We start from the raw sequence: 12,215 nt of genomic DNA, 5'->3' as shown, positions 1-12,215 counted from the left end.
CCTCCAGTGGTGTCGCGACAGGCGTGAATGGAGGGACGAATGGAGACGTGTCGTCTTCAGCGATGAGAGTCGCTTCTGCCTTGGTGCCAATGATGGTCGTATGCGTGTTTGGCGCCGTGCAGGTGAGTGCCACAATCAGGACTGCATACGACCGAGGCACACAGGGCCAACACCCGGCATCATGGCGTGGGGAGCGATCTCCTACACTGGCCGTACACCACTGGTGATCGTCGAGGGGACACTGAATAGTGCACGGTACATCCAAACCGTCATCAAACCCATCGTTCTACCATTCCTAGACCGGCAAGGGAACTTGCTGTTCCAACAGGACAATGCACGTCCGCATGTATCCCGTACTACCCAACGTACTCTAGAAGGTGTAAGTCAACTACCCTGGCCAGCAAGATCTCCGAATCTGTCCCCCATTGAGCATGTTTGGGACTGGATGAAGCGTCGTCTCATGCGGTCTGCACGTCGAGCACGAACGCTGGTCCAACTGAGGCGCCAGGTGGAAATGGCATGGCAAGCCATTCCACAGGACTGCATCCAGCATCTCTACGATCGTCTCCATGGGAGAATAGCAGCCTGCATTGCTGCGAAAGGTGGATATACACTGTACTAGTGCCGACATTGTGCATGCTCTGTTGCCTGTGTCTATGTGCCTGTGGTTCTGTCAGTGTGATCATGTGATGTATCTGACCCCAGGAATGTGTCAATAAAGTTTCCCCTTCCTGGGACAATGAATTCATGGTGTTCTTATTTCAATTTCCAGGAGTGTATTAGATACAGGCTCCCAGGTAGATGCCATTTTCCTTTACTTCCGGAAGGTGTACGATACAGTTCCGCACTGTCGCCTGATAAACAAAGTAAGAGCCTACGGAATATCAGACCAGCTGTGTGGTTGGATTGAACAGTTTTTAGCAAACAGAACATAGCAGGGTGGTCCCAATGGAGAGACGTCTACAGACGTTAAAGTAACCTCTGGCGTGCCACAGGGGAGTGTTATGGGACCATTGCTTTTCACAATATACACTCCTGGAAATTGAAATAAGAACACCGTGAATTCATTGTCCCAGGAAGGGGAAACTTTATTGACACATTCCTGAGGTCAGATACATCACATGATCACACTGGCAGAACCACAGGCACATAGGCACAGGCAACAGAGCATGCACAATGTCGGCACTAGTACAGTGTATATCCACCTTTCGCAGCAATGCAGGCTGCTATTCTCCCATGGAGACGATCGTAGAGATGCTGGATGTAGTCCTGTGGAACGGCTTGCCATGCCATTTCCACCTGGCGCCTCATTTGGACCAGCGTTCGTGCTGGACGTGCAGACCGCGTGAGACGACGCTTCATCCAGTCCCAAACATGCTCAATGGGGGACAGATCCGGAGATCTTGCTGGCCAGGGTAGTTGACTTACACCTTCTAGAGCACGTTGGGTGGCACGGGATACATGCGGACGTGCATTGTCCTGTTGGAACAGCAAGTTCCCTTGCCGGTCTAGGAATGGTAGAACGATGGGTTCGATGACGGTTTGGATGTACCGTGCACTATTCAGTGTCCCCTCGACGATCACCAGTGGTGTACTGCCAGTGTAGGAGATCGCTCCCCACACCATGATGCCGGGTGTTGGCCCTGTGTGCCTCGGTCGTATGCAGTCCTGATTGTGGCGCTCACCTGCACGGCGCCAAACACGCATACGACCATCAGTGGCACCAAGGCAGAAGCGACTCTCATCGCTGAAGACGACACGTCTCCATTCGTCCCTCCATTCACGCCTGTCGTGACACCCCTGGAGGCGGGCTGCACGATGTTGGGGCGTGAGCGGAGGACGGCCTAACGGTGTGCGGGACCGTAGCCCAGCTTCATGGAGACGGTTGCGAATGGTCCTCGCCGATACCCCAGGAGCAACAGTGTCCCTAATTTGCTGGGAAGTGGCGGTGCGGTCCCCTACGGCACTGCGTAGGATCCTACGGTCTTGGCGTGCATCCGTGCGTCGCTGCGGTCCGGTCCCAGGTCGACGGGCACGTGCACCTTCCGCCGACCACTGGCGACAACATCGATGTACTGTGGAGACCTCACGCCCCACGTGTTGAGCAATTCGGCGGTACGTCCACCCGGCCTCCCGCATGCCCACTATACGCCCTCGCTCAAAGTCCGTCAACTGCACATACGGTTCACGTCCACGCTGTCGCGGCATGCTACCAGTGTTAAAGACTGCGATGGAGCTCCGTATGCCACGGCAAACTGGCTGACACTGACGGCGGCGGTGCACAAATACTGCGCAGCTAGCGCCATTCGACGGCCAACACCGCGGTTCCTGGTGTGTCCGTTGTGCCGTGCGTGTGATCATTGCTTGTACAGCCCTCTCGCAGTGTCCGGAGCAAGTATGGTGGGTTTGACACACCGGTGTCAATGTGTTCTTTTTTCCATTTCCAGGAGTGTATATAAATGACCTAGTAGATAGTGTCGGAAGTTCCATGCGGCTTTTCGCGGATGATGCTGTAGTATACAGAGAACTTGCAGCATTAGAAAATTGCAGCGATATGCAGGAAGATCTGCAATGGATAGGCACTTGGTGCGGGGAGTGGCAACTGACCCTTAACACAGACAAATGTAATGTATTGCGAATACATAGAAAGAAGGATCCTTTATTGTATGATTATATGATAGTGAAAGAAACACTGGTAGCAGTTACTTCTGTAAAATATATGGGAGTATGCGTACGGAACGATTTTAAAATTAAAAAAAAAAAGAGATTAATTGGGAGAGTCCTTAGAAAATGTAGTTCATCAACAAGGGAGATGGCTTACAAAACACTCGTTCGATCTATACTTGAATATTGCTCATCAGTGTGGGATCTGTACCAGCTCGGGTTGACAGAGGAGATAGAGAAGATCCAAAGAAGAGCAGCACGTTTCGTCACAGAGTTATTTGGTAAGTGTGATAGCGTTACGGAGCTGTTTAGCAAACTCAAGTTGCAGAGTCTGCAAGAGAGGCGCTCTGCATCGCCGTGTAGCTTGCTGTCCAGGTTTCGAGAGGATGCGTTTCTGGATGAGGTAACGAATATATTGCTTCCCCATACTTATACCTCCCGAGGAGATCACGAATGTAAAATTAGAGAGATTCGAGCGCGCACGGAGGCTTTCCAGCAGTCGTTCTTCCCGCGAACCATATGCGAACTGGGTGGCTTGCGGAGTATAAATGTAGATGTAGATTCGAATTCTAGTATTCTGAGAAGACAGAAGTCATGGCATTACGATATACACATATACAGATGGCGGTGGTATCGTGTACACGAGGTATAAAAGAGCAGAGCATTGGTGGAGCTGTCAACTGTACTCACGAGATTTATGTGAGAAGGTTTCTGACGTGATTATGGTCGCACTATGGGAATGAACAGTGGTCGCACTATGGGCATGAACAAACTGAACGCGGAATGGTAGATGGAGCTAGATGCAAGGGACATTCCATTTCGGAAATAGTTAGGGAATTCAACATTTCGAGGTCCACAGTGTCTTGAGTGTGCAAAAAACCAAATTTCGGGCTCTCACCACCGCCAACACAGTGGCCGACAGCCTTTACTTAACGATCGAGAGCAGTGGCGTTTGTGTAGAGCTGTCAGTGGTAACAGACAAGGAACACTGCACCAAATAACCCCAGGAATGGGTGTGGGGCGTACGACAAACATTTCTGTTACGAAAGTGTGCTGAAATGTGGCGTTAGCGAGTCATGGCAGCAGACGACTGACGCGAGTGCTTTCGGAACAGCATGACACACAACTCTTCTGGGCTTGTGGCCATATTGGTTGGACCCTAGGCGACTGGAAAACCGTGGTAAAGCCACAAACCTAATTTGTCAACAAGCCACTGTGCAAGTTGGTGGTGGCTGCATAATGATGTGGGTGGTGTTAACATGGAATGAACTGGGTCCTCTGGTTCATTAATGGTTGGTTATATTCAGCTGCTTGGAGATCATCTGCAGCCATTATGGACTTCATGTTCCCAAACAACGATGGAATTTTTATGGATGACAATGCGCCATTTCAACTGGCCACAGTTGTTCGCAATTGATTTGAAGAGCGATCTGGACAAAACAGCTCCACCAGCAGGCTTGGCTGTCATCTGCATTTATTTTCAAGCATGCAATTCTAGTGGTGTCTCCATATTTTTGTCTAACTCCTGTGGCTTACTACTCTTTAATAACAGCTGGGAGGCGACTGAGGTTGACATTTCCCATCCGTTGGACGACTCAGCATCTACAGTGGCATTTGCCCAAATACCATGTGACATTGTGAAGTGGTCAAAAAACAGTGCATATTGTGGTGATCACAACTTAATGCTTTTACTTCTCCTCCACTTGCCGGCCAATTATAGGTAATCAAATTTCTTGTACCGCCAGTATTAGAACTGACTGTTTCAAAGTCTATTGCCACCACTCCAGTGTGAGTTGCTGGCCTCGGATGGGGAAAGAGTCAGAAGCCTAATGTCAATTGTGCTTGTGAGATCTTTTGAGCTCATGGCACATATGGCTGTGTGCTAGTCACTGCAGACTCACGTGTACAGCGATGAAGTATGTTTAGAAGCAATTAATTTTTTTGTATTAGACGTGTCACATTTGTGAGCTACAAATTTCCTTACAAAGTTCTAGAACTTTCAGAAGAAATGATTCAGTCCACTTTTGCGCAACTTGGTACAGCAACTAGACGTGCTATGGACTCAAGTCTTTTGAAGTCCCCTGCAAAAATATTGAGCCATGCTGCGTTTATAGCCCTTTATAACTGCAAAAGTGTTGCCAGTGCAGGATTTCAGGCACAAACTGACCTCTCAATTTTGTCCCATAAATGTTCGTCGAGATGCATGTCAGGCGATATGGTTGGTCAAACTAGTAGAAGATTAAATGTCCTAATATAAGCAGTTTATTAGAAAAAAGGAGATCTTCGAATATGAATTCACCTAGTTCAACGAGCGCACTGGAAAGGAAAAATATGGAATGAGGAGGTATTAAATGGGTGAATAAGAACAGAGAGACACTAAGGAAATATAATTGTGTATGTGATTATAGTAGACTGCTTAATAAAGAATGCTCCAGTGGATACTCTGAATCCTCGGAAGATCAAAGGACGATGGAGATACCAGTTAAACCGTTGGAAACAGTATCTGCCGTAAAATATTTAGGAGTAACTATCCGTAGCGAGCTTAAGTGAAATGACCACATAAAACAAATAGTGGGAAAAGCAGATGCCAGACTCAAGATTCATAGAAAGAATCTTAAGGAAATGTAACTCATCCACGAAGGAAGTGGAATATAAGGCACTTGTTCGACACATTCTTGAGTACTGTTCATCTATCGGGGGTCACCATCATATAGAACTGATAGAAGAGATAGAGAAGATTCAACGAAGGGCGCCACGTTTCATCATGAGACCGTGTAGTTGGTGCTAGAGCGTTACGGAGATGCTCAACATACTCTACTGCAGATGTTACAAGAGAGCCGTTGTGCATTACAGAGGCACTTCTATTGAAATTTCGAGAGAACTTTCTGGGAAGAGTCGGACAACACGTTACTTCCCCCTGCATACGTCTCGCGTAATGACCGTGAGAAGAAAATTCGAGAAATTAGAGCCAATGCAGAGGCTTACCTACAATCACTCTTCCCATGCGCTATCCGTGAGTGGAACAGGGTTGGAGGGCTCAGTTAGTGGTTCAAAAAGTACCCTCCGCCATACTCCATTAGGTGGCTTGCGGAGTATGATATAGATGTAGACGACATTAGGATAAATTCATCAGTTGCCAAAATTAAAAGCACCACGAAGAAGAGAAAGAATAGAGAACGGTGGATTTGCTGCGGCTGACTTAGCGCGATATTGATGCTCTGGAAAGTCGAACTTACTATGGCAGTTCGTTAGATAACAAAAATACTAATATTGGCCATACAGCAAACAAATCTTTCTTATCTGTAATTGTCGAAACTCTTTTTTTCCTTATCGCCAATGGTTGCAAAATCACTTGTACTTACCAGATTACGTTAGTCACTTTGTATCCTGACTCTGTTGTTTATACAGGGTTATTACAAATGATTGAAGCGATTTCACAGCTCTACAATAACTTTATTATTTGAGATATTTTCACAACGCTTTGCACACACATACAAAAACTCAAAAAGTTTTTGTAGGCATTCACAAATGTTCGATATGTGCCCCTTTAGTGATTCGGCAGACATCAAGCGGATAATCAAGTTCCTCCCACACTCAGCGCAGCATATCCCCATCAATGAGTTCGAAAGCATCGTTGATGCGAGCTCGCAGTTCTGGCACGTTTCTTGGTAGAGGAGGTTTAAACACTGAATCTTTCACATAACCCCACAGAAAGAAATCGCATGGGGTGAAGTCGGGAGAGCGTGGAGGCCATGACATGAATTGCTGATCATGATCTCCACCTCGACCAATCCATCGGTTTTCCAATCTCCTGTTTAAGAAATGTCGAACATCATGATGGAAGTGCAGTGGAGCACCATCCTGTTGAAAGACGAAGTCGGCGCTGTCGGTCTCCAGTTGTGGCATGAGCCAATTTTCCAGCATGTCCAGATACATGTGTCCTGTAACGTTTTTTTCACAGAAGAAAAAGGGGCCGTAAACTTTAAACCGTGAGATTGCACAAAACACGTTAACTTTTGGTGAATTGCGAATTTGCTGCACGAATGCGTGAGGATTCTCTACCGCCCAGATTCGCACATTGTGTCTGTTCACTTCACCATTAAGGAAAAATGTTGCTTCATCACTGAAAACAAGTTTCGCACTGAACGCATCCTCTTCCATGAGCGGTTGCAACCGCGCCGAAAATTCAAAGCATTTGACTTTGTCTTCGGGTGTCAGGGCTTGTAGCAATTGTAAACGGTAAGGCTTCTGCTTTAGCCTTTTCCGCAAGATTTTCCAAACCGTCGGCTGTGGTACGTTTAGCTCCCTGCTTGCTTTATTCGTCGACTTCCGTGGGCTACGCGTGAAACTTGCCTGCACGCGTTCAACCGTTTCTTCGCTCACTGCAGGCCAACCCGTTGATTTCCCCTTACAGAGGCATCCAGAAGCTTTAAACTGCGCATACCACCGCCGAATGGAGTTAGCAGTTGGTGGATCTTTGTTGAACTTCGTCCTGAAGTGTCGTTGCACTGTTATGACTGACTGATGTGAGTGCATTTCAAGCACGACATACGCTTTCTCGGCTCCTGTCGCCATTTTGTCTCACTGCGCTCTTGAGCGTTCTGGCGGCAGAAACCTGAAGTGCGGCTTCAGCTGAACAAAACTTAATGAGTTTTTCTACGTATCTGTAGTGTGTCGTGACCATATGTCAATGAATGGAGCTACAGTGAATTTATGAAATCGCTTCAATCATTTGTAATAGCCCTGTATACCTAGTAAATGATTGTTGGAGCATTTTACATAATACTTTTCAGCACCCGATTTGGTGTGATAATGAATCTTAGTTTAAGGCCTGCATCCCTCCAGAAGACTGCACAGCAAATGGAAACAGGCAAAAGACACTGTCTGATCTAAAGTATCCAGATGCCTATGGTTGAGTCGATGTAAGTTTAAACCCGACATTGCAGTGGGCTGGGTGCGGCTGCTTTGCGGGTCTACCTCAACCAATAACGTCAACGCGATTTTGAAAAGCCTGTATGGCAAAGCCTCAGCGTTGTCACAGCTGTTACGGTTTTCGCCTGCAGCGCTTCGCAGCTGAAGGCGAGCTGTCGGGGATCTTCGACAGTAGCAGCAGACGTTTATAAGGGGTGTTAACAATCTTCGGCTCTATGACGGCTTAAACTCTACTGGGCACACTTTCCGTGGGATGTCAAAATATCTTTAGAGGAATGCCAGTTCATTCTTCTTCAAGAAACTAAACCAGAGTAGGCAGTCATTTGGAATGCTGTGATCTTGAGCAAAGTCGACATTGTAACTCATCCCAAAGGTGTTTTGGGTTCAGGCCGAGATTCTCGTCGGACCAGTCCATTTCAGGACTGTTACTGTCCACAAACCTCGCAGATGCTGTTTTGTGGAAGAGTGTGTTGTCATGATGATACAATCATTGTCTCTGAACTGGTCCTCTACTGCACACAGTGCACGATGATGTAAAATGTGTTCATATCCTCCCGCATTTACTATTTTCTTAAGTGCAATAAGGAGACCACAGTTTTAACTGTGATATTGCGATATACGGCCCCCTCTACCACAACACTACTTTCTCCATGCTTCACTGTTGGCACGACACATGATAGCAGGTAATGTTCTCCAGGCATTCACAAAACCCAAACCCTCAATCTAACTGCAAGGTATAGCGTAATTCATCACTCCAAATCATTCTTGAACTCATCCACTGTCCAGTAGCGTCTCTCTTTACACCACCTCAACATTACTTAGCACCGACTACAGAAATCTGTGGCTTATGCACTGCTCGACAATTGCAGGCCCAGGTCCCTATGCCGAGTCATTGTGGTGGTTGGACTGTTAACAGCACTTTGGAACTCACGAGTGATTCCTTCTGCTGATATCATACGATTTTTTTCAGCCACTCTCCACAGTGGTCGACGGTCGATGTCCGTTTGTAGATGAGATCTGCCTGACCTTGGTTTAGTTGCAGTTATTCCTCCGCATTTCCACTTCACAGTCACATCACCAACAGCTGAAGTGGATAGCTTTGGAAAGGCTGAAATGTCCCTGATAGATTTTTTGCTCTGATAACATCCAGTGACTAGCCCACGTTCCCTCCAGACCGACCCTTTCTGCCATTATTGCTTCTCTGATCGCAAAACGATACCCCCCCCCCCCCCCCAACCGTGACGTCTAGTGGGTCCATTTCGTGTAGGCCTACATAAGGATGTCCGGATCAATTTAATCAGATAATGTACCTCAACTTACTCATCACTTGTTTCCCACCTTGGTTATGACACGAATAATAAAAACTGTAAAACTTTTACTGCTTTAGAAGTTCCATTTTACTTTTTCAGTAATGTGAACTTTCTGCCTAAGCAACTTTTCACTGGCATTATTTCCATTTGCTTTGCAGGAATTAAACAACTGTAATTTTTAAAAATTAAGAGAAAGTCCATTTGCAGTCTGTCATATAATAAATGATTTACTGACGTTATTTACGAGTTTTTCTTTTGACCTCGACTCACTTGCATGTTTACCATACTTGTGTTTCTTCAGAAAGGTTGACCTCACTTGTTGGCGCAAACAGAATCGATGAACTTCTGCTTGTTAATATATGCTCAACTAAATGCCAATTATTTTCACAAACAGAAGACCAGCTTATTCCGTCGAGTAATACATTCAGTTAACACACATTTTGAATTCCATCAGCCATCTGCTTTCTTCTCATCAGTTGTAAGGTACATCATCATTTATTAGACCATTATGGCATATTTTTTGTTAACAGGCTGTCGTGAGGTACAGATAATCAAGCGCGGTGACCCGTGACAGTTTGTTGTTTATGTTTTCATTATTCTGTTGCGTGAAGGTACGAGTTTCATTAAACTGACCAATCTCCTAAAACTGTTATTATGATTCACTCGATACCTTAATGTTACATTAAGTAGTCGACTTATGTCGAAAGCACTACCTGTTCAAAGAATTCAAGAAGGCACCTCGTAATGGAATCTTGTCGGAAAATATCCTCTTAAACGTGGACTGTAGCCAGTTCACAAACAAATCTGGAAGATGGTATCTTGATTCGATGTCTTCCAATCTTTTACCGACTGCCTACAAAGGCATTACATGTCAGCTAACAAGAGTGCAAGTTTGCTGTTTCAGCTGTAATAATCGCATTATTCTAACTGTCAAAGACATTTCAGAGCCGGGGAGTGACAGAACATGTCGTTGAATCTGGAGCTATACAGAGCACATTACTAATCACTGGTGCAAAAAGCATTCAATAACTTTAAAATCCTTTTCTTCGGCAGTAGCAGCTCAATGTGGTAGTCTTCCAGAGCAGACAATTAGTTTTCAAGGTGTCGTTGGTTGATGCAGATCGTTATATAACAGTTTATTGATTGTTTTCTGTAAGAAATTGATCGTTGCTTTACTGGCTGTTAATGATTTCTCACTTTAAATGCTAGTAGTCTGCATTTCATAATTCTTTCTACTTCAGGTTTTTTTCTTTTAGTCGGAGATCTAAATGTCCCTTAGAAAGTAGGGGACTTGTCATTTTCTTACGTAAGGAGGGCAGGTGTAGCTGTCGTATCAAAATATCTCAAGTGCTTCGTTTGCGTTGTTACATGTGCGGCTCACGCGGCTTTTAACAGATAAATCGAGAGGCGCATCATCTACCGATTTAGCACACAGTGCGTCGATGAAACTTGTCGGTTTAAGCTGCCAAAGTCCATTGGGAAAAGGCAGTGTTTTTACTGCATTAGAGTATCAGCGATTCTAGCCGATTTGGTACTAGGCCATGCCATAAGGAAAATCGCGAGATAAGATTCAGCTACCACCAGAAGTAAGTTGTCAATAGTATAAGACATACCTTTTGTCAGAGATGCCATGGCGTAGATGTTCTCTTGGCAAGGCAGAGGAAATTGCAGCCCTGTATTGGGTGGCAGGTGTGCTACTACTGCAAGTCTGCCCCTGAGTTCAGAGAGCCACAAACCAGCTGCTCACCAGATAACGAAAGCGACTGTAACGAGTACGATAAGACAAAAAAGAATACTCCATTCGCGGGAGACCTTTGACCGCCACTGGGCGGTACGCGGGACGGCAGTTCGTCTGTTATCTCGAATGCAAACACTCCCACAAAAATATAGGCGTGACATGACGCTCATAGATGCTCGCACCCGCGCAGACATTTTTTTCTTAAAGAATGGAATTTCTCTGTCAGTGGCCGAAATAAACATTCGTGACACGTTAAAATTGTGTGTCTTGGCCACTCAATCCTGACTTCCCGTCTCTTTGCAGTACTGTGGTGTGCAGATAAAGCGATAACGGTATGTGGCTAGACCACCGGTGATCTTGCTCGTTAGTCGAAATGGACATGTCTTGCTTTCCGTGCCGTTGGCAGCTTTCCTATTGCAAACGCTACTGTTCTGAGCAGGTCTGTGTAGAGAAAGCGAATAAGCCAAAACTTGGCGTTCATATATTTAATATTTTTTCCTGTAGGAAAACCAAAATATCTATCTATTAGTTACAAACATAGCCAGTTCTAACATACGAGGCATGTTCAGAAAGTAAGTGTACTTTGACCATAATGGGTTGAAGTTTTTTTTTTATTTTTTGAGGTTTGGCAACACTGAGTTGTAGAATGGAGAGGAATCCCCTGACCTTAGCGAGTATCGCAAGTACATAAACTCAAGTTGTAGTGTCCAGTTACGTGAAATATGCTAATAATAAATTCCACCAGGTGCTAGCACGTGCTGTGATCCTCTTCCTACTCGCAGAAGTAATAACACACACAGACTTTTTTCGTGAATCAAAAGAGTTTGCGGCGAAGGTGTTATGAACAGAACGAGTGTGGTTAAGTGATGTAGGAAATTTAGTGGAGGCAGAATAAATGTTCAGACGAACAGAGGAATGGAAGTGCGTACTTCAATGCGAGATGCTTTTAATAATCTCCAGAACGAAATTCTGCCTTGAAATCTGGCAGAAAACCCAAAGAGATTCTGGTCATACATAAAGCACACCAGTGGCAAGACGTAATCAATACCTTTACTGCACGATAACAACGGTGAAGTCATTGATGACAGTGCCACTAAAGCAGAGTTATTAAAACACGGTTTTCCGAAACTCCTTTGCCTAAGAAGACGAAGTAAATATTCCTAAATTCCAATCAAGAACAACTGCCAAGATGAGAAACATAGAAGTAGATATCATCGGTGCAACAAAGCAGCTTATATCACTTAATAAAGAAAGGCAAGGCCTCCGGTCCGGATTGTATACCAGTCAGGTACCTCTCAGAGTATGCTGATAAAATAGCTCCATATTTAGCAATTAAAAACAACCACTCGCTCACAGAAAGATCCGTACCTAAGGACTGGAAAATCTCTCAAGTCACACCAATACCCACAAAGGGAAGTAGGAGTAATCCGCTGAATTACAAGCCTATATCACTAACGTCGATTTGCAGTAGGGTTTTGGAATGTATACTTTATTCGAACATTATGAAGTGCCTCAAAGAATACGATTTGATCCGTACCTAAGGACTGGAAAATCTCTCAAGTCACACCAAT

General features: G+C 45.3%; 1 protein-coding gene across 1 annotated transcript in view; it reads right to left on the bottom strand.

The window, feature by feature from the left end:
• Nucleotides 1-10,655, bottom strand: part of LOC124613022 (3-ketoacyl-CoA thiolase, mitochondrial-like) — a 41,970-nt gene extending 31,315 nt beyond the window's left edge. Inside the window, exon 1 of the mRNA XM_047141579.1 lies at nt 10,520-10,655. Within this exon, the coding sequence (XP_046997535.1) occupies nt 10,520-10,538 (19 nt within the window). The 5' untranslated portion in view covers nt 10,539-10,655. The remainder of the gene's footprint in view (nt 1-10,519) is intronic.
• Nucleotides 10,656-12,215: the final 1,560 nt, after the last annotated feature.

The sequence above is a fragment of the Schistocerca americana genome, chromosome 4 (genome assembly GCF_021461395.2).
Source record: "Schistocerca americana isolate TAMUIC-IGC-003095 chromosome 4, iqSchAmer2.1, whole genome shotgun sequence".
In the NCBI taxonomy this organism is placed as follows: domain Eukaryota; kingdom Metazoa; phylum Arthropoda; class Insecta; order Orthoptera; family Acrididae; genus Schistocerca; species Schistocerca americana.
This window is presented reverse-complemented; position numbering and strand designations above follow the sequence as displayed.